The sequence below is a fragment of the Hydra vulgaris genome, chromosome 01, assembly GCF_038396675.1.
Source record: "Hydra vulgaris chromosome 01, alternate assembly HydraT2T_AEP".
NCBI classification, from domain to species: Eukaryota; Metazoa; Cnidaria; class Hydrozoa; order Anthoathecata; family Hydridae; genus Hydra; species Hydra vulgaris.
Window position 1 is genome coordinate 39,246,140 of NC_088920.1, and position 23,861 is coordinate 39,270,000.

The 23,861-nt window shown below is 24.7% G+C and overlaps 1 protein-coding gene across 1 annotated transcript in view; it reads right to left on the minus strand.

Moving 5' to 3' along the window:
• LOC100199531 (beta-arrestin-1) overlaps positions 1–23,861 on the minus strand; it is a 52,798-nt gene that overhangs the window by 12,153 nt on the left and 16,784 nt on the right. Inside the window, exons 4-5 of the mRNA XM_065788138.1 lie at positions 15,395–15,480; positions 11,844–11,960 (exon numbers count right to left, since the gene is read on the minus strand). Of these exons, the coding sequence (XP_065644210.1) occupies positions 11,844–11,960; positions 15,395–15,480 (203 nt within the window). The remainder of the gene's footprint in view (positions 1–11,843; positions 11,961–15,394; positions 15,481–23,861) is intronic.

The window sequence follows — 23,861 nt, forward strand, 5'->3', positions numbered from 1 at the left end:
GTCTATTTTATTCTTTAAGCTAACAGCTTTTATATATATATATATATATATATATATATATATATATATATATATATATATATATATATATATATATATATATATATATATATATATATATATATATATATATATGCATAGTGTTTATATTATATGTATGTGTGTGTATATATTTCTTTGCATGATAAGCAAGAGACTTTAGTAGTAAAACAAATCTCTTTTAATGCTTATTTGTAACATTTAAGCAACTAAAAATCTTTTTAATGGTCGCTTAAATGTTAAGAAAATTAAATAGTTAAATCACATTTTAAAAATTGCAAAAACTATAATTGAAAAAGTTTTTTTAATTACACTCTCTTTTATATATATATTTTTATTTTTTTAATTATTTTTGTTTTAGTGTTATGTTTTAGTTGTTGGGTCTCAAAAGAAGCTTTCAAAAAAAGTTCAAAAAAAAAATGTATTGTTTTAAATAAAAATTAGCTTTTTTTAAAAATCTATTATAAAAAAATACCAACATTTTCCAACAGAAATTAAAAGAAAATTTTTTAAATGCTTTTCAACAATGTTTTCTTTTGATTTTACTAAAAAGATTGTTATTTATGAAATTATACTTTGAGATATAAATATTTTTGGTGATATATGGCATCCACTATGTCATCTTGTGTCTTGGGGGTGTGACCTTTACTATGAGTTAAGACTTTTATTGTAATTTTTGTTTAAAAATATACTTTCTCTTCTTATTGTAACATGGGGAATAAAAATTAACGATAAAATATTTTTAGTCATATCTTTAAAATATATATATATATATATATATATATATATATATATATATATATATATATATATATATATATATATATACATATATATATATATATATATATACATATATATATATATATATATATATATATATATATATATATATATATATATATATATATATATATATATATATATGTATATATATATATATATATATATATATATATATATACATATATATATATATATATATATATATATATATATATATATATATATATATATATATATATATATATATATATATATATATATATATATATATATATATATATATATATATAGGCCTCTGTGGGTAGGTAAGCCCTTGAAGTAGTTTATGGGAGCAATTTACGACTCTTGTAAAAATTATTATGGTAACTGAGTTATTTAAAGTTGGTGAGACGATATAAATGTTACAAACAAGTTTTTGAACTAACATCTTTAACATGTTAAAAAAACTATTTTTCACAAATTTACAACATATAATCTACAAGCTTGCAACATCATGTTGCAACTTTATCAATGGGGGTGACGACTATGAACAATTTTTAAACATTTTTGCATCATAGAAGAGAACTATTAGCCTATCGCTACATTTTTTTAACAGGACATTATACTGTCCAGCTTCCTGAAAAAAACATAGGCCTGATTAACAATATGCAGTAAATGTCTGTAAACAAAATGCAGTAAACGAAGCATATTCATATTTTAAAACAAGATGAAAATGAACAGCTGATTTTGGGGCGACATTAAACACTACATGTTTTTTTTTTTAAATTACGAATAGATTTGTTTTGCAAGTGGATTTGTGCCCGAGCCTAGATTTTTCTTAACAATATCTAAAACAAATTTTTTAAGAACCATTACAGTGTCTTCACCACCTGGGTCTTTATTTATTCCTGAAGGCTATTAATCACCTCTGTTTTGTTCCTTGAGGTGATCATCGCTTATAATTAATATTTAATTTAATGCTGCTGCTGTTGCTTGCTTGTTTCATCAGTTATAAGATCTAAATATTAGATAATAATTTATAATGTAATCATAAATTCTGAGGTATTAGATAAACCTTGAGCTATTTTAAAAAAAGTAAAGTAACTTTTAAAGTCGGGTAATTTATTCAATTCATTTTAATAATAATTAAAATGAATTAAATAAATTATTTAAGTCCTTTGTCAATTGCATTTAAAATATTATCACGTGCTTTTTATTTTTAAGAACTTTAAGACAATGTTCTTTTCCAAGGTCAAACTTTTGAACAAATTCAAACCTTTGATAAAGTTGGTATTTATCTTAAAAACCATTGCTTCTTAGATGGTTAACTTTATGTTGTATTTTCAAGAACAAGATCGTTTAATTGCTTATTTTTCAAAATTGATGAACATTCATTACAAGGTACGTCATTTAATAAATGCTACACAAACAATGTTGTATTTACAAATGTACTTATCTATAAACAATTACTATTAAACACCACATTTTTTATAAATAATTAAACAAAACAAATTTTGTTACTGGAAACCAGTTGATGTTACTAAAACCTAGTTGTTGTTACTATAAACCCAGTTGTTATAGATTTTATTGTTATAGACAGTTGTTTATTATATTTTAATTAATTTATTATTGTTTGTTATATTTTAAATAACTTTTAAAATATCAATAACTAATAAAAATAACAAAAAAATCTGTTTGCTTTTATAATATAACAAATCAGGTCATTTGATCGCTTGTTTTTTAAAGTTGATAAACAAATTGCAAAGTATGTCATTGAACAAATATTGCACAAATAAGGTTGTATTTGTAAATGTTCCTTATTTATATATTTTTCTTAATTTATATATTTAAGTATTTTTATGTGTCTATGATGTGGTAATGAGTGTTATTTGTTATGTGTTTATATGTGTTAAAATGGGTTTATATTTTGTAAGTGTTTATGTGACATAAATGTGTAAATACTTGTTATATATGAAGTGTTTCTATGTGTGTTATGTGTTATAATGTTACCTGTTTATAGTTTGTAAGTGGTTATGTTCTTTCCATGGCTTCAAAGTGTTGTGACTTTGACTTTGAATGTTATCTTTGCCAGTCAAGCAGTTTACTGTCATGATGAAACACATAATAAAATCTGTTGTCAGTGAAATCATAAAATGTGTAATTTTTAATTAGATAACATGATTGATTTAATTAGATAACATGATTGCTTTTATTGTACATTTTTATTTTTTAATATAGTTACAAATGTTTCCTCCAGTTCAATCAAGTACAAAAAGTTAGTTGTTCTCAAAATCACATAAAGTGAGACTCACTGGAAGTTAGTTGTTGTACTCACTTATATGTTCAATAAATTCTGGATGACTCAATAACTAATAATATCTTGAACTAATTTTAAAATTCCAGTTGAGCCTTTATTTATGGATTAAACTCACAATAACTCTTCTCTAACAAGCTAACTTCTTGGTCCCCTGGAGGTTTGAGCAATTAAGAGTTTACTGTAATGTTATGCTATTTGATAAGTTTGTGATTTTATTGTTGTGTTGTTTTGTGTTGATAGATGTCTAGGTTCACCTTCACACCAGTGTGATTATTGGGTAGTTTTATTACTGAAACTGACTACATCACAAATACTTTAAGCCTTGCTTTTTTAAAAAGAGTTGTTAATACAAACTTGCAACAATAAATCTTGAAACTTTCAAAAAAAGAAAACTCACAATGTAAGTTTCTTATTAGTTATCTGTTTAGTCACATTTTTGAGTCAAATAAATAAAAAAGAGTACATAACACATTAATGTGTAATAAATTATGTGTAATAAAGTGGTTTCAATAACAATTTTGTTCCATTTTTAGGTCGAACTCCTTCTCATATGACTGATTTTTGAAAGTTCCTACATAGCAGAATTTAAGAAATGTGTTGAGTGTTGATTGTATTTGAAAAGCTAAAATGAAGTTTGATAATCTTCATACCATTTACTAAAAGCTATATAATAACGAAACAATTTAAATTGTTTTCAAGTATTTTTGATACTTTTTCATGTTAAACTTTTACTTTTTTGTAATTTTTTTATTTCTTTCAATGTTCATATTTTTATTCTCAAAAATATATTTTTGTTGAAGTATATTTTTGTTGAGATATATGCTTATATCTCAACAAAAATATATTCTTTGTTTCTCAAACAAATTTCAATATCACCTTTTGTAAATGTGTTCTAGACAGTTTTCCATTTGCATTTGGTATCAAATTTTGGCACAAACAATAGGTATAATAATTTATTTGCCTAACTCAGAATTTAATTTGCGCGTCTTTTTTCATCTTTTAGTAAACTTGGTACTATTATTTGCTTTGCAGTACATGTTGTAGCTGATATAAAATTTTTCAAACATTTAGAATAGACAGATAAGATGAGTATCATTTTCACCATGTCCTTGTGAAGTGGATACAAGTTTCCAATGTGTTCTCTCATTGAATGAGCAAACATTTTGTAAACTTTTATGCACATGGCAACGCATGTGTTTAATGTTTTAAGCTTGTATATACTTCACAAGGACAAGGCCACACTCATGACAGGGTAGTCATGAATTTTTTTTTGCCTGACAACTTCCCACTGTGAACAGAGTGTAACAATTTTTATATATAGCTTTCTGCTTGTGGCCAAGTGCTGAGTACCTAAACAATATTGCAGTTTTTTGTAAGCATAACATAAACTTTATGAAGTAAAGATCAAATACGAATATCAAATAAATTATCAAAAATTAAAATAATTAAGTTTAAAATAATTTAAAATTACCTAAAATAAAGTCTAAAAAAATATTATATTACATCTAAAATTAAGAAAGATATTAAATAACTAGTCATCTCTTGCATTTTGAAATTTTGGTAATGAAATGATTTTTATTTCCTTTATAAACATTTAACTAATTTGCACTAATATTTTAAATTAATATATTTTTCCAACTTGCTAATTTAAAAAATAATAAATTACCGACTTGCTACAAAAAATGATTAATTGGATATTGGATTATTCTGAAAGTAGTTCAAACTAAAGGTTATATTCATTGCAAATACATTTAAAAACCATTTTATATATAAATGCAGTGTATGCAAGTGTATTTACAGTATAAAAATTGAAATTTGGTAATAATAAAAGAATTATAGTAACTAAAATCAGAATTATCAGTTGTAAAATATAACATTAAAAAAAAAAAAAAACTTAAACATGTTTGGGTTTTATTGGGTATTTTAAGGTGGATTTTTTTGCCAACCCTGGGTGTAACACCTACAAATGATGTTACACCAAAAGTTTCATCAGAACAAGCTGAAGATTTATGTAAATCATTGAATTTTTTACACCACAACCTTTTCTTGTTGCATTATAACAAAAAATTTCATTTAAATTAAAAAATAAAAAATTAAATGAGAAGATAAAACAATTTAAAAAAAAGGCAAATTTCTTATCAAATTATGTATGTAATTATAAAAAAAATGGCAAATTTCTTATGAAATTATGTATGTAAATTGCTTATATAAAAAAAAGAAGTTATGTATAATTTTTATTATAATTTTTAAAAAAAAATGAATTAATTTAAGTTTAAGATTTGCAATGTTGTTTGTTATGTAACTTATATAAAAAAAGAATTTATATAATTTTTATTAAAAAATTGTTTTTCAACATTTAATTAAAAAAGAAATTAATTTAAATTAAAAATTTAAAAATGCAATTCAAAAACATTTAAAATCAGATAAAAAACAAAACTTTTTGCTACTTTTTTTCTCTGATACGTGTGCTTCTTAGCCCCATAGATTGATATGTGACATGATACTCTTAAACTGATATGTACGCCTCTTAGACTATTACTTTTTTTTAAAAAACTCCTAGTTTTTTGTAGTTAATATTTGACATCAATACAAAAAAGTTTATTTAAATAAAATTTTGGATTTTCGTTTTTGCAGTTAATCTTTGACAACGTTGTTCAATAAAAAGTTATTCAAGCTATATTAATAGTTTTATTCAATCTAAAAATATAAACGAGATCATTTTTAATATGGTTTTTTGAATTATAACTATAAAGAAATATAATTAAACATAAATAAAGTATATAAAATATTAAAAATATATGTAATATTATTTTCAAAAAAAGATTTTTGCACAATTGCTTTTTAAAAAAAGCTTTTTTTAAAACTTTAAAAGAATTTAAGAGAGATTTAATTAAAAAAGGAATTGTACTAAATCTAAATAAGATATACAAATTTAAAATTTCTTCAACAAATGTCATTCATTGATGACATTTGTTGAAAATAAGTTATAAACAGATATAAACATACACTTTGATGTATGTTTAAAATAAAAGTAGGAAAGCGATATTTTTGAGTAATGTAAGTTTGTTAACCTTTTAAACAGAAGTATAATGGTGGAACTACACTTTTTTTTTTCTAAACATCAAAAATATTTTTTTTTTTAAAGTTTATATAACTTGAAACTTGTTTTTTAATGTGTTTTTTTTGAAACAAGCATTAATTGACTTGGCAATATATGATTAGAAAACAAAGTTTAATTTCCATGGCACTCTAAAGCTATTCATGGATACTCATTAACTTAGTGCCTTAATGTTTATATATGGTAGAAAGAATTTTTTTTTAACTTTAGACCCAGTGCAGCAATGGTATGGAGCAGGAGAAGGAAATATATGAGAAGGGAGGAGGAGAAAGGCAACATTATTACAAATTCCAAATTTCATAAAAACGCTGTATAAAATTTATTCTTGGCTAAAACCATAAAATATAAATATATATATATATATATATATATATATATATATATATATATATATAAATATATATATACATATATAAATATATATATATAAATATATATATATAAATATATACACACACACACACACACACACACATATATATATACACACACACATATATGCTTGAAATGGGGCAGGTTGCCATCCTGTCACCTTTTTAAAGTATACACCATCCCGCCATCTTTTTATAAATCTCTATATATAACAATGATTAGGCGGGATGGTTTTTTTAATTTACCAAATATCATCAAGTTTTTTTTTTCTCCACTTCTAGCACTGTATGTATATAGAGTAAAAGCAAGTCAAACCGATCACCGAACAATAAAAATCAAGTAACTATTATTTTTTTAAATTTTTAAACTATTTTTTATAAATAAGATAAAAAATACCAACAAGCACATTATTTATTAATTTTTTTTTTTTTAATTGTATTTGAAAATATGAAAACTAGAAAAAGAAAAAATGATCACTTTTGGCAGATAGTCTGTTAAAACCGATCAATATAAAATACATTTAATAAATTTAATATTTTATATATGTATATGTATATATTTTTATATATTTTTTATATAGCATACAGAAATATGCTAAATATTTTTTATATAGCATACAGAAATAATAAAAGATTTAAGGTTTAGATTTTTTGCAACAAAAAAAAATCTGAACCCATAACAAAATTTTTTGGCAAACATGTTTTGTTGCAGAGCCAAGTATTGCAATTTGGTTTCTCGCATGACATAATGTCCGAATGTAATTCTTTTTTAAACTTTCTGCATTTAATAACTTTTCTTCTTTTGGCTAAAGGTGTTGTAATCGGTTCTATATTTTGAGTTACTTCTTTTTCTGCAGGGTTTGGCAATGGCATTATGAGTTTGCAGATGGTTTTACGCTTTTTAGCTTGTTTTTCAGCTAATTTGAGTAGCTTAATTTCTTCTCTTTTTTTGAGATGATCTGCAACATTGTGTTCTGTAATACATTGGCCAGCAATTTTTGGAATATTAGGTTGCCTCAATTATTTTACATGAGACTGATTTTTTTCTTGAAAAAAATCAGTCTCATGTAAAAAAAAAGTGTCTTTAGCTCATTTTCCATTTTGATTTTCATTCTCTTGTGTAGTGCTCTGTACTTGTCGAACCTCGAAGTTGCTGTTGCTGGTTCAGAAGATAATGTTAAAGACTTTATTGTTCGCAATGGCGTTGAAGACGTCAGTTAATTAAACGTTTCGGAGATAGCTAATGCCTGTTGATTGATTTTATTTTTCTTAAGTGGAAATAACCCAGTATATTCAAAACAAGCAATAGCGTGCAAACGTGTAAAACACTTACCGCTCTCATACACCTGTTTGAGCAAAGTAGGAAAATTTTCTTTATCTAAGTTTTTGCATTTTGTGTCTTTGTAATATTTGGTAAGAACTGCCTTCCAAACTTGCTTAACATGGCAATAGACACCTCTGTCCAGTGGCTGAAGAATGTGAGATGAGTGGGCTGGTAGACAAATCAAAATTATATTGTTTTCCCGACATAGCAATACAGCTGCTGAACTGACATGAGACATATGCCCATCAAGATGTAAAATATGAGTACCACTAATAGCTTGACATTCTGGTATATACACTTCCTTCAACCATTCAATAAATGTGTCATCCTCCATCCAACCAGATTTAGAAATTGAATATTTGGTGCCAGTCAGACCACCTAAAGCCCACTCAGCTCTAAAGTTTTGTTTTGCTTTGTATACCACGAAGGGTGGTGTAAAGTATCCATTAACATTACAGCAATTGTTCACTGTATAATGAATTTTTTCATTGTTACCAGTAAGTTTCAAAACACGCTTTGCACCTTTTCGACATACTACAGTTGCTTTGCCTTAATCACCACAGAAACCCGTTTCATTGCAATTCCAAATGTGACAACCAGAAGTTATCCCAGACAATTGATATCCTTTAGTGACAACTTCAAAATAATTATCATTATTTCTTGCGTACAAGAAGCGGCTCTGGCAGATGCTAAAGTGTGAGTTTTTCTTGTGGAAATTTCTTTAGACCATTGGTTTATAAATGCATAAAACCAGTCTTTGCCAGGCCTGCCGTTTTAAATAGGCCTGATTGTTTTGTACGAAGAAGGTAACCGCATACGAAGTCCATGACATCATTTCGTGTTAAACCATAACCCCAATCATATAGGAACTTAAATGCATGCACCATAATTGACTTTGTTTGCTGTGAGAGTATGGTTGTTGATCCTGATCCCTTGAAGCTAGCATTGTTGTTGTTCTTGCGACCTATTAGAGCTGAGAATGGAATGCCATATTTGAATGCAGCTTTTCTGATTTAAGTATTTTTTTCTTTTATATCATTTAATGCAGCTTCTATATCTTCTTCATTGTATGACTTTTTACTTGTTGTCTTAAAAGTGAATAATTAATAAATATGATTGAGTCATTTTTGTAAAATAACTTTATATAGGAAGAACCCGGAACTAACACATGAGAAAATCCAATAATTTAATTCACCTAGGTACCTAATTTAAAAATTCACATACTACTTAATAAAGGAATTATGTGAATGATGGGTTTTACCAGAAAAAATTTAATACTAATTTAATATTAAAGTAAATATGTGAATGATCGGTTTTACCAGAAAAAATTTAATATTAATTTTTCTTACTTTTTTGTCTAATTTTTAACTATAAATGAAAAAAAATTATGTAATCGGTATTGAAATTAAATTTTCTACAAGATAGAGGTAAAATTATTTTTAAACAAATTATGGTTCACAAATTATTACGATAGCAAATGAAAGAAAAAAGCAAATTTTTACGACTCTTTTAAACTTTTATAAAAATAAAATGACTGAAAAATGACTTGGATTTTTTTTTGACACATTTAAATAGAAGAGATGATTCTCTTTCTTCTGGTGTTTTTATTTTTTAAATACTCCTATCAGTTCTGGTTTTATTTAAATTTTTCGATCAGTGATCAAAAAAATAGTATGATCGGTTTGACTTGCTTTTACTCTATATATCATCGGGGATAGTGCAAAACTGCATAACTAGCATTGGATAATACCTCGTATCTACAGTACAGTTTTTTACTGGAGAAGTTTAAAACTTTACACATTTTTTTATTTCAACAGATTTTGGGTTCATTTTAGTATAAAGAGTATTATTCATGTTTTTTGCAATGTTAACAATAGATATTTGGCGTTAAAATTGTTAATATCTAAATATAGTAGCCAATGCTAGTTACGCGGATTTCTCCATATATCTCCAACGATATATATATATACATATATACATATACATATATATATATATATATATATATATATATATATATATATATATATATATATATATATATATATATATATGCATATATATATAAGCATATATATATAAAATTGTCTAAAAACGGATATGGTAGGCATTTTTTGATATTTAAATAAAAAAGCTCATAGATAAATTAAAATTGATTACTTTTTAGTAATAGTTTTTTAAGTTTAACAACATCGTTAGCAACAATTGTTTTTCTGATATTTATTCAAGCAACTTAAAAATAACTTCAAGCAAGAAAGCAAGTAATTATAAAAAAAAAACTTTTGTAATTAAGACTTGAATGAGTTTGATACTTATAAAAATGTTTTTCATATTTAATTCATATTTAAACAAACAAATTTTTAATACTGTTTGTTAAAAAAATTTAATTTAAGTTTTAAATAAGCGTGTATCTATTATTTTCACTTTGATTAAGTCGTATTTTAGATTTTAAGTTAAAATTGCAACTATAAAGATATTGTGTATTAAAAAATATATATTTTATTTTAAACAATTTTAAAAAAATATATATAAAATTTAAATAGGGTGATAGAAAATAAAAAATAAAACAAAAAAATATATTTAAATATGAGACAAAAAAGTATGAAATCACTTGAATAATAACAACAAATGTAAAAAGCAACAATAATAAAAATAATTAGCAACAACACCACACACAAAAAAAAGCACAACAATATAAGCAATACACATATGAATACATTAATATAAACGATACACAAAACTACACGACAGTATAAACAAAAATAGAAATACACGACAATATAAACAATGCAAACAAGAAATTATTAAAACTTAAAAATTGTTTTTTTTGTTTCCTTTTAATAACTTAATAAAGTTTTTTATTTTCAAATATCTCAAGAACATTTTTTCTTTCTTTTAGTTGTTCTGTTTATTTAATATTTTTCTTCAATTTATATTCTTTAATATTTTTATTGTTTTCACTTCATCAGTTTTTTGTAAATCTTCTATTGTAAACAATTTTTTTTTTTTTTTCTATTTTTCAGCTTTTTGCCGTTAAAAAAATACTTCTTCCATTTGTGATGTCATTGCAAAGTATAAATTATATAAATATATCTATATCTATATCTATATCTATATCTATATATATATATATATATATATATATATATATATATATATATATATATATATATATATATATATATATATATATATATCTACTATATCTATTCATATATATATATATATATATATATAATATATATATATATATATATATATATATATATATATATATATATAAATATAATTTATACTTTGCAATGACATCGCAAATGGAAGAAGTATTTTTTTAACGGCAAAAAGCTGAAAAATAGAAAAAAGAAAAAAATAATAAAAATTGTTTAGAATAGAAGATTTACAAAAAACTAATGAAGTGAAAACAATAAAAATATTATATATATATATATATATATATATATATATATATATATATATATATATATATATATATATATATATTAGTATAAATAAAAACAAAGTTTATAAAGGAGTTTATTAAAGCTTATATAAAAACTCTATTAGAATATATTGCAGTTACAATATATATAATGTATATAATATATAACAAAAATTGATTGTTTATAAATAATTGATAATCAATATTATTCTATTTGCAGTACATTTTCTATATTTAGATAAATAAAAATTTTTTAAAACAAAAAATAACTATATCAGGTTGTAAGGATTTTATAACTATGACAAAGAATAAATAGCAAAAGATTTTTGTGAAAGCTGTTTAATTTATTCTAAACTTCTACAAGCATTTTAAAATAATCAAATAACTGAACTACAAATGTTGATTTGTAATGATCTGATTTATAAACAGTTTTTAAAACTAAAGTTTACAAAATTAAACAAAAAAATTACCTGAAATTTAAATGGAAAAGCATTTTTTCCCAACTTTTTTATTAATCTCTCTTGCAATCTTGTAAGTTCCTCAGGTTTATTTTCAACCAACTCAGGTGGATAAACTTGTTTTTTTGCCTAAATAATCAATTTCAGATTTAAATGTTATGTTTCATAACCTAAATAGTCTCAAAACAAAACAAATATTTACTATAATTATTTTTTCGTAAACCTTAATACCAACATCATTAAAATAAATTAATAATTTTATTCATAAAAATCCTAAAATCAAAAATCCAATATTAATATATTAATAATAATATTAATAATATGGACTATAATGTAATGTAACATGGCGTGGCCGTGGCGCAGTGGTTAGAACGCTTGCTTTATAAGCAGGAGATCCAGGTTCGAAAAGAGCTTTGGGCATATTTTCGCGTCGCGGTAAGGAAGGAGGCGTGAACTTCCTGGTTAAACGCACTTCCGCGGTGCTCTGTGACAAGACCGTTAGGACTTCTTGGGGCACCTAAAAATAATAAAAAAAAAAAAAAAAAAACATTAATATAAAGGCAATAAGACATGTTGCAAAGACATACTCTTGACAAGTGGCTTCAGTGCAGATCTTGGGTTTCCAAAAACTTTATACGTTCCTGAGGATGGGGAACTATCATACATCCACTACTTAATTTTAATTAACATTTTAAAATTTATCTGCTATGGTTTTCAGCACATTTTATATTCATATCACTGAATTTTAAAAGACACTGTATTTAGTCTACTGTATTACTACAGTGTTCAAATACAATTACACACATTATCTATTTTACTAGTTTGCTATGTTATATTATAAATTTTATACTATATAATACTATTTTTAAGCAACTAATTATTTATCAGCGTTGATTAGCTTGCTGTGTCACAGTAGCATAGTTGATTAGCTTGCTGTGTCACAGTAGCATAGTTGATTAGCTTGCTGTGTCACAGTAGCATAGTTGATTAGCTTGCTGTGTCATAAAAAAAAGTTGAAAATGTGGTAGGGTTTCCTTTTTGTATTAGCTTTGTTTGTATTGCAATTTTTATTCTTTAATTTTTCCATAGTTAAAAAAACTAAATTCATCCAATTTTATAAACCAAATAAAAATGAAGATATTCCTCTTAAACCATCTGATCTAAAAATAAACCAGGGCTCAAATTAGACCTATTTATTCTAAGTAAAAATTATTTTAACAAGAAGTTTTTAATAAAATATGAAAAACGCAATACCATTTTATTTAAATTTGTTATTTTATCAATAGCAATATCAAAATAAAACATCTATAAATTTTTTCCATAAACAAGTTTTTTTTCACTTTAATTCATTTTAAAAAGAAAACTATTAAAAAAAGAAAATTTTAGTCATTTAACATTAAAAATTTAAAAAAAATTTAAATTAAAAGAATAATAATAAATTTAACTGAATAGAAACTGCAGTAATGCCCATAATACCCAATGTATAGTGGGAGTCATTCCTGATAATCAAACATAAATTTATCTACAGTACCAATATAACATTTAGAAGATAGTGCAAGTGAGGAGGAAAACTTTATTTAAATCATAAACACTTTAAATATTTAAATACTTTTTGTAATGGCATCGTTAGTTTTTGTTTCTCTAATATAAATTGTCCAAAAGTAAAAATATTCTATAAAAACTAAATTAGAAAAAAATTTACATTTTTCTAGTTTTGTTTAAAATTTTTATTTTTTTCAAAAAACAAGCAAAAAAAAAGAAATTTAGGCATATTTAACTTATAAAAACAGAATTCGACTTGAACCAAATTTTTTTTTCTCTATATTTTATTTCAGTTGGTGAAAACACCAACTTAAAAACTTTAAATGAAAAAATTTAAATGAAAAAAAAAATTTAAAAACTTTAAATGAAAAAATTAATTTTACTTAAAATTTCATTAGTCCGCAGGATCAAGAATTCTAGAACGAGATAAGTCTAGAACGAGAGTGGAGAGTGATATCAAATAAGTTTAGTACTTTTTTTTTCACGCCTCTTTTGTTGGTCCAAAAAGGAGGCGTAAACTTCCTAGTTAAATGCTTTTCCAAGATGCTATGTGATAAGACCGCAAGGACTTCTATGGGTTTTTTATTTATAATAATTGATTATTATATTTCATCTTCAAATATTTTATAACAAAAGATACATTAAACTACATATAGAAGAAAATAAAGTTCTATTATATTAATGATTTAGGAAAGATACCATTTTTAAGTTAACAAGTGAATACTTGTCAACTTTTTTTTTAAGTGTGAAATTTCTGAGAATTCATCAAAATTATTATAAGGTACACATTGAATTTTTCAAGCCACAAGCACCAATCAAATTATTTTGAATTTGCTCTAATAAAAAGATACCAAACAAGCATATAACAAAGACCTAAAATGTTTAACTCAAGAAGATTAAACAAATTACAATTATATAAATAAAACCACAATATATGTGGTATAAAATCACAATAACATAAACAAGTAACATAAACTTATCTTATCAGTAACTTAACATAAGTCTTAACAGTTGATACAATATTAATATAGTGTTCCTATTTAAACAATTTAACATTTCAAACTTTCAAAAAATCTTCTTTCTATTTTTATCTATTAATATCAATGAGTATTTTTAATATCAATGAGTATTTTTAATATCAATGAATATTTTTATCATCTTTTGATAATTAAAAAAAAATATACTATAAAGTCAAACATGTTTCTTTTGATAATTCAAAAAATATATATTATCAAACATGTTTCTTTTATTTCTAAAAGTATCATTCAAAATTTTTTTTGTCTCTATGAACTCTTAATGATTTTTGTTTCAATTTTTTTACAATACAAGTTGTAGCGCAAAAGCCTTAAATATATAATAAATATATAAATAAACAAAATATATAATAAATATATAAATAAACAAGCAAATGAACCTGTTAATTAACTTGTAGGGCCAAAATTACTTAATAATAAAATTGAACCTGTAACACCTCCTAAACATCCTTAATAAAAACTTATAATATTATTAAATTTATAGCTTCCTTGGTTCTTGATTTTCTTATATATGAATAAAAACCTTGCCCTTCAAACATATAAAGTAGGAACCATTTAATATAACACTTCTTTGCCCTTTAAACATATGCAGTAGGAATCATTTAATAAAGATCTTTCTTGCCCTTTAAACATATGCAGTAGAAATCATTTAATAAATTTTTTTCTTGCTTTTCAAACAGTAGAAATCATTAAATAATTTTTATAGATGCAGTAGAAACTTTAAGGTTAAAATTTTATAACTTTTTATAACTCTTTACTGAATCATCTTACCCAATCATATTTCAAATTAAATGAAATTTATTTATAAACATAAATATTTATAATGTGTAAACACATTAAATTAAAATTTACTTTTAGAACTTAAAAATACATTTTTATATAAAAATCTTGTATAACTTTTTTTACAAACATTTGAAACATTTTTTAATAAAAAAAATATAAATTTTTAATTTAAAAAAGTCGTTATTAAAAAAAAAAAAAACATACAAGAAAAAGATCTTTCCTAAAAGTTAAACCAAGAACATCTAAATCTTCTCGTCCATACCGAAATGCAGCCAGCACATGACAAAAGACTAAAAAAAAAAAAGATTTTCTTAACCTTTTCATCATCATATTTTTTCTTCATCTGCTGATTCATTATTAATATTTGGTTGTCTGACATTTAAGGTAATAAATTTAAATGATAAGCTTAACTTTTTTGATATAACTAAAAAATTTTCAGAAAATTTGCACATGTCATTATTAGCATAATGCTGTTATGCTATAAATGACATGTACAAATTTTTAGAAAAATTTATTCATTATAAATTTATAGGTAATACACATTTATTTGCACAATTCTTGATATAATAAAATATTAATATTTGAATTCATTTATTAAAATACCACTTCTAAATAAATACATCACTTAAATAAAGTCTTTTGTTATTTATGCAAAATGTCATTAGGTAATAAAATCTCTTGACGTAATGTATGAAACTTAATGAAGATGATCTGTGTGTAATTCTACAAGATGAAGGAAATGGTAATAATCATAAAATGTTTTACCATGTGTTTCCTGATATAGCATCATCCATCTCTTTTTCTGTTGATGATTTTATTTCTTTATCCATCAAACACTCAGAATAAGTCAAAACTTCTTTAAAAAAAGAAGAGTAAAATCCATAGTTGTCAAATTTTATAGGCAGGATCAAAAATAAGGGATGTAGATAAAAGATGAAGAATGTGGATCAAAGATGAAGGATGTGGATTAAAGATGAAGGATGTGGATTAAAGATGAAGGACATTAGAAGAGTGCAAAGAGTGAAAAGAGTTTTGCTCTGATTCACTTAAATGATTACAGAAAAAAATTTCATAATAAACCAACATGTCTAGTAAAGTCTTCATGTTGAAAAGGTTTTTCCTGGAGTGGGAACCAAAAAAAGATCTAATTTAAAGAAAAATTCAAGTATTGTCAGGTTGAAATACTAATGGTAATACAGTCACACAAAATTTAAAATTATGATATAAAAAAAGCATGCTACCAACTCTGTATATAAAATATTTGAATAGGTTGAAAACAAGCAACATTAAAACAATGTTTAAATGGAAAATATCAAGGACTCATATAACATCTTATCTTAGTGACTATTTAAAAAAAAATGGCTACCTAAATTATGTTCCATTTTAAATTCTCCAAGCAATTGATCAAAAAATAATGTTTTGGATCTGTCTGCCATTTTGCCAAGTGTAAAATTAATCTGGTTTCCAAAATCAAGGGTATTTTGATTTGAACGTGTCTGAATTCAAACTAGTATATTAGAAAAATCTTTTTATACGTGAATCAACAATTGAATTAAATATGGAACTTTGGAAGCATTTTTGGCAGGCTATTTAAATGTATAATGATGGTTGCACTTACAATTTGTACAAACATTTTTTGGTGCAAACCAAACAGAAAAAGTAAAAATCTTTTGAGATCATTTTTCTTTTTAATACATTATTGTTATTTATGTAATATAACAATAAGAAAAATACACATTCCGAAATAAAAAGTTGTCACTACATTTCATGGATATAAACACCAATTGGATAATAATTGCAATCATATAATAACAGTATTAAAGTAAATTTAACGAGAAAATTTATAATAACAACAATAATACTATTAGATAATATAGATTTACTGTAGCCGTGACGCAGTGGCTAGAGTTCTGGTTCAGAACCAAGAGATCATAGGTTCGATGCCGGCTCCAGCCCAATAAGAGACATTGGGAAGGAAGGTAGGAACTTCCTAGTTAAATGCTCTTGAGGTGCTCTGAGATAAGGTCATAAGGACTTCTGGTAGCACCTTAATAACTGCCGGAAAAAAATGAAAATAGTGATAATAGCAATAGTTATATATAATATATATATGATAAATAATATATTAATATATATGTCATATATATTAAATATATATGACATATATATTAAATATATATGACATATATATTAACAAACTGTTAAAACAACTTTGCAGTTTGTTTTATTGTTGTTTTATATAATATATGATAAATAATATATTAATATATATGTCATATATATTAAATATATATGATATATAATATATGATAAATAATAGTTATTACAATAATAATATTGGCAAATATTACAGACAAATGTAAAACAATAATAATATAATATTACTTACATCACATATAATAATAACAATAACAATAGCAATAATAATATTAATTTGGATAGAAAGTAAAGGTTTTCAGAACAATTTTGTTGAAATTATATTATTTTTAAAGCCTTGCTTTGCAGGTTAAATAATCTTAAAAAACTTAGTGAGTTTGTCCCCAAACCTTACATACATATCTGAGATGCGATTCGTAAATTGCATAGTATATATTGAGTTGAGTTTCATATTTGACATAATGGCAAATTTTGGCTAGCATCCCATTTGATGTACACAGTTTTACTGCTAAGTCAATAAGATGAGAGGAAAAAGATTTGAGTCAATTCTGATTCCAAGATATTTGAAGAAACTATGGGAAAGATTTTTTGGCTACTGATTTTAATAACTTTTTATTATAACACTAATTTTAATAACTGGTTTTTAATATCATAACAAATATTATGAGAACACCTTTAAAAAAAAAAAACTACATTAAATTTAATAATTTTTAAATACAATGACAATTAATGTAAATAAATGTATATTATTATAAACTAATGTATTGAAAAAAAATATATTCATTAATAAAGTTATTTTAACAGGGTGTTGGCCAGCCTGATGGCACCGCATATAATGCGGAATTCTAAATTGATTTAAAAGGTTCAAAAAACCATAGTAAAAAAAACCTATATCAGGCTTATAGTAAAAGTCTTGTGCTAGACATGTAGAAAACATAATTAGTACAGATCTTTAATTAATTAAAAATTAATCATTTTAATTTATTTACTCGCCACACAACGAAATAATACAACGCCAACACAAGGAAATAATTTAACTTACATCGCCACACAAGGAAATAATTTAAGTTGATTAATTTTTTAATGTCATTAACAACCAAGATCATTCATTCAAAAGTTTTTAAAAAAACATTTTTTTAAATTGACGTCAGTTTTTCTCTTGATTTTTCAATATGTTCAAAATTTTTATTTATTCTTATTATTCAAAAAGTCTTTATTTACATTTTTACTGTTTATCTTAAGTTAGAAAAGTTACAAAAATCTTTGCACATTAATAAATAATATACTTATAAATAAGATTCGAATCCTTTAACCATTCATTTATGTGCTTCCCTTTAGCACCATTTAACTCTATCATCTTTTTCTTTGTTCTTTATCGTTCTCCTTCTTCACTAGACTGCACTTTTTTAAATGTAATTTCTAATCAACTTGACCATGACCTCTCTCTTTACCCCTCTGGAAATATTGTTGTTATTGGTGACTTTAATGTTGATCGCACAGAATGACTTGGCTCTAACACCGCTAAGCCTGCTGGCCCTAAAGCCTATAACTTCTGTATTTCTCCATCTCTTACTCAGATAGTTAACTTTGCAATTAGTTTTCCTGAAACCCTAATCATTAATCTTCACTCCTTGATTTATGTCTAGTCTCTAACCCTAGCTTGTGTTTGGTTTCTCATTTTTCTCCCTTGGGTTTTTTTGATCATGCAATGATCTCTTCAAATCTTTTATCTCATACTTCTTTTTCAGACTCACCCTATTATTTCTTCTCATCAGTTTCAAGTCCAGCCTCATTCTACTCTATAATTTTCACCTTCTCATGCAGGTGCTATATCTAATCGTAATCATTTTTTTCATCTTTTCAAAAGAATATTTACTATTGCAAGAACTCAATTTAAAAAAGTCTTCAAAATCTTCAACAGGGTCATTAACAAGGGTAAGATTACCATTCAATCTTTCAAACTCGACTCGCCATTCTCTTCCTTTCTTTACAATTAAACAGGTTAACCCATTGTTAGACATTCAAATCACTGCAGCTTCTACTGTTCATCATATCTCAATTAAACTCTTCTATGACTTGTTGTCCAGACAACATTCCTGTCATAGTCTTAGAAATTTGTTCTCAAAAACTCTTGTTTTCCTACATGATGGAAAATGGCATCTGTTGTTCCAATCTTCAAAAACTCCGGAAAACATTCTGAGTTCTCCAATTATTTTTACTGACTGCAAGACAATCAATAAAGTTTTCGATTACCTCACTCTGATCAAAAACTGTATTGATTTTTTTGATCATGATTTTTTTAATTAGCATCTGCCAAGGTTGCCTCTCTTTATTGTTTTCGCCATTTTATTACTCCTGATTCCATTCTCTACCTTTACAAATCTCTTATTCGCCCCTGTATGTAATACTGCTTGTCATATTTGGGCTGGTTCTTCTAATGATGTTTTTTCTCTTCTTGATAAGGTCCAAAAATGCATTGTAAACATAGTTGGACCCGCTCTATCTGCTAAGCTTGAGCCTCTTTTTCATCTTTGTAAAGTTTGGTCTCTTTCTCTTTTCTATAAATACTATCATGGTTGCTGAAAAAGGAGCTATCATCAAAAAAAAGGAGCTATCAAGGAGTTCCATTAACTAAAACTCATTCTCGCTTGACTCGTCATTAAGTCTCATTCTTTTACTGTATCTGTCTCTGCATGCTCTAATAATACAACCTACAATTTTTCAAGTCTTCTGTCAACCATTTCCTTACTCTATAATTCTTTTCTTTTTTTTCTAGTAACTCCCAACTTGATACTGGTTGCTTGCAGCCTTGTTGGGAATGAATCAGAAATAAAAAAAAGAAAAAAGAAAAAAAAAGATATTAATGTTTTGATAATAAATGAATTAAAAATACTTTCAGTTAACTAAATTTGCTGTTAAGATATACTAGAAAAACAAACAAAAAAAATCAAATATGAAACTTGATATGAAACGAATCATTTATATTATATTTGGGTAAAACATAAAAGAAGATAAATATAACTTTTTATATATATTTAATTATCTTCAGAACAATATAAAGACAAAAAAAACTTTTTTTAAATTTACAAATACAAAATTTATGCAAATTTTTTATTTGAGTATAACAAAAAACTAATTTTTATATTTAAATATTTTATTTATTTAAACACCTAGTATATTAGATATTTAAATGCGCCAATTAAATTTACTTGCTGCCCTAATGCTGTAAACGAATCTCACTCTGCCCTTTAAATGCTCTTGTTGTTTATCTAAACTAACTCATATGGATATTGCAAGTTCTTATACTTATTGCTGACGTTTTACAGCCTTAAAAAACCATATTTGATTTGATTTTAAATCACTATAAATTTATCTAAAACTTACAAAAAAAATACATTTAATGATAAAAATTATAATATAAAATTAGATGAACAAAAATACAAATATCTATGTAAAAAAGCTCAAAATTTTTTTCCTATTATTTCAAAACTTTTAGTTTTAAAATACTTAAATATTTAAAAACTTGAATATTTTAAAACTTTATATACAATATATTGTGTTTTTATTGATTAAAAAGTTGTTAAAAAAGACCTGAAAGTATGAAAAAAAAGATTGCTCAGAATGAAACACGTTGAATAATTAGAATTAAACATTTATAAAATATAGAAATAATCCTGAGATAAATATTACCCACCAAAAAAAAATTATTTCAAAGATATTTAAAAAATGTCAAAATTTTCTACTTATTTTAACCTTAATTTGCTTCTATAAATTTGAGTTAGGGAACCGTCATGATTTGTCTTGCTTTCTTATTATCCACACCTAAATTCCCAATATCACTAAAACGCTGTATAAATTTTTTCCTGGCTAACACCTTGTTTAACTATACAAATGTTTAATATGTTTAACTATATAAATGTTTTAACATATTAAATGTTTTTTACTTTACTTTATATTATTAAGTTTTATTTATTGTTATCACTATTTTTATCAAAGTCAAACAAGTTTAAAAAAAAAAAAAAAGTTGAATTAAAAAAATTATCATTAGGACACTGGCATATATGTTAGACTAAAATAAAAACTTACTATAAATAATAAATTATTATTTATAAAAATAACTTATATTAAAAAAATGTGCCAAAAAATTATTATATTAATTATCCAATATTGTTATTTTCAATGCAGTTCTAGAATCCTTAGTAACTAAATAAAATTGAAACACAATTAAATATGACAGCAATATAAATCTTTAAAACTTTTTTCAAACATTTTTTAAACCATTTTTTAAAATTCTTAAACATTTGTTAAAAAAGATAATCAAAAGAATTTAAAAATTTTAGGAAAAACATTTGTTTATATATAATGAAAAAATATATTTAAACAATAGAGTTTTTGAAGAACTTAAACCTTTGCATATATTAAGATAATACACAATATAATATTTTGTAGATCATTTCATGAATATAGATTTTTCAAGTTTCAATAATTAAAAATTCTTTCCTTTAGTTCTGATTTGAAATTATTTATTTTTGCAAGCGTTTTGATGTCGTTCATCATTGCTTTACTTCATGTTTGGGGGCCATCATGTCTTGTGTGATAGAAAAATTGGTGGCATCAATATAATTAATATTTACATATCTAGTAAGATATTTGTGATTAAGTTATTTAACTAGCATTTTGAAAATATTTGAGATCGTATGGTTTAAAGTTTTATAAATTGTTACTCTTATGCTATTAGAAAGTAAACAAAAATTTAACAATACATGTTCACTTTAACTTAGAACTATTTACATAATGACTTATGTATAATACATTAATATGTTTTATATCAATTTAACCAAAAATGTTATATACATAGGTGTTTGCATGTGTGTGTTTGCATGTGTGTGTGTGTGTGTGTGTGTGTGTGTGTGTGTGTGTGTGTGTGTGTGTGTGTGTGTGTGTGTGTGTGTGTGTGTGTGTTTATATATATATATATATATATATATATATATATATATATATATATATATATATATATATATATATATATATATATATATATACATATATATATATATATATCAGTTCATTATATTTCAACCAATGGCCTGTGGGACATTACCCCTGATTTTCCTGATTTTTACATACTATGTGCATTATGTAGATAGCTTAAATTTGAAATTTCAGACTTCAAAGTTTAAAAAGGTTTATAAATTACAGCCTTATGAACAGGACACAGTGGTCTTGATTTACAAACGGTCAACTACTTTAGAACCTTATAACTTTTTTTTCACTCTAACAAGTGTCTCATTTTTTCTAGAACTATTTCCTGAATAGTTCTCTCTTTAAAAAAATGGTTTTTATTAACTTGTATCATATTAGAGAAAAATTATAACCTCTTTAACTTTGAAAAAAAAATCTGAAAATTGCTAAAATATACCAAATGCAGTAAAATAAATCAACTTATCGCAGTTTAGAACTAAACTATGTTTAAAACTATATTTTCCATTTGCCTGAAAAGGCCAAATTTCAGCCATTTTGAGATGCTTGTAAATTTTTCTAACACTTTGTTTTGATCTAAGATTATATATATATATATATATATATATATATATATATATATATATATATATATATATATATATAAAAATTAGATTGCTTGTTTAGATGAGCACTATGACGTCACACTAAAATAGCCTGCTGCCGGGGGCTTCAGTACATACATCGACTGACAAATAGCCTGATTCGCAGTGGAGTGCTGCTATATCGACTAAGGGTTTGGCATGAGGCAGCAATCTTTTCTTTCATTATTCTTCATTTTTTTCTTCTTTTTCTAAAAACGGGGTATGCTATAAAAATAAGCAAAACAAGTGAGCAAATGCTTATCTAAATAGACTATAGAAGATATATATATATATATATATAATATATATATATATATATATATATATATATATATATCTTTTTTATGAGAAATATATACAACTGTTAAAAAGAAAAAAAAAAACAGAGCAAAAATATAGAATCAGGGTGCATTTTAGTATTTTGTAGGCGTACCACAAGCTTTCACACATGCACGAACACATCTAGGCAACTAGTCAGATGCATAATTCTCTTGGAAATTCTTTTCAAAGCTTTTCTAACACCTGCTGTAATTGCACAACACTGGCTATTGCAGTGTAAGCCATAGCGCCATTATGCTGAAAAATCCATTGTTGTCGTCTTCCGTAAAAAGCTCTGGCTGTTGGCAAAAGTTTACTTTCGAGGATCTCTTTGTAGTTGTACTGGTTAATTCTGCCGTTATAAATGCTGTATGACCCTGTTCCTTTATGGGAGAAGCATCTCATATTCCAACTGATCCTCCTCTGCCTTGTATCCTTGGTACACAAAAACATTCTTTGAACTTTTCACCAGCCTCTTGATGATTAATCTTGGCTTGCGATTTATCACCTCAAAATTGGATTTGTTGCTGAAAATGACTTTGGCCCAGTCTTCTACAAACCAGTGAAGTCTTTCTCTACACCACTTTAAT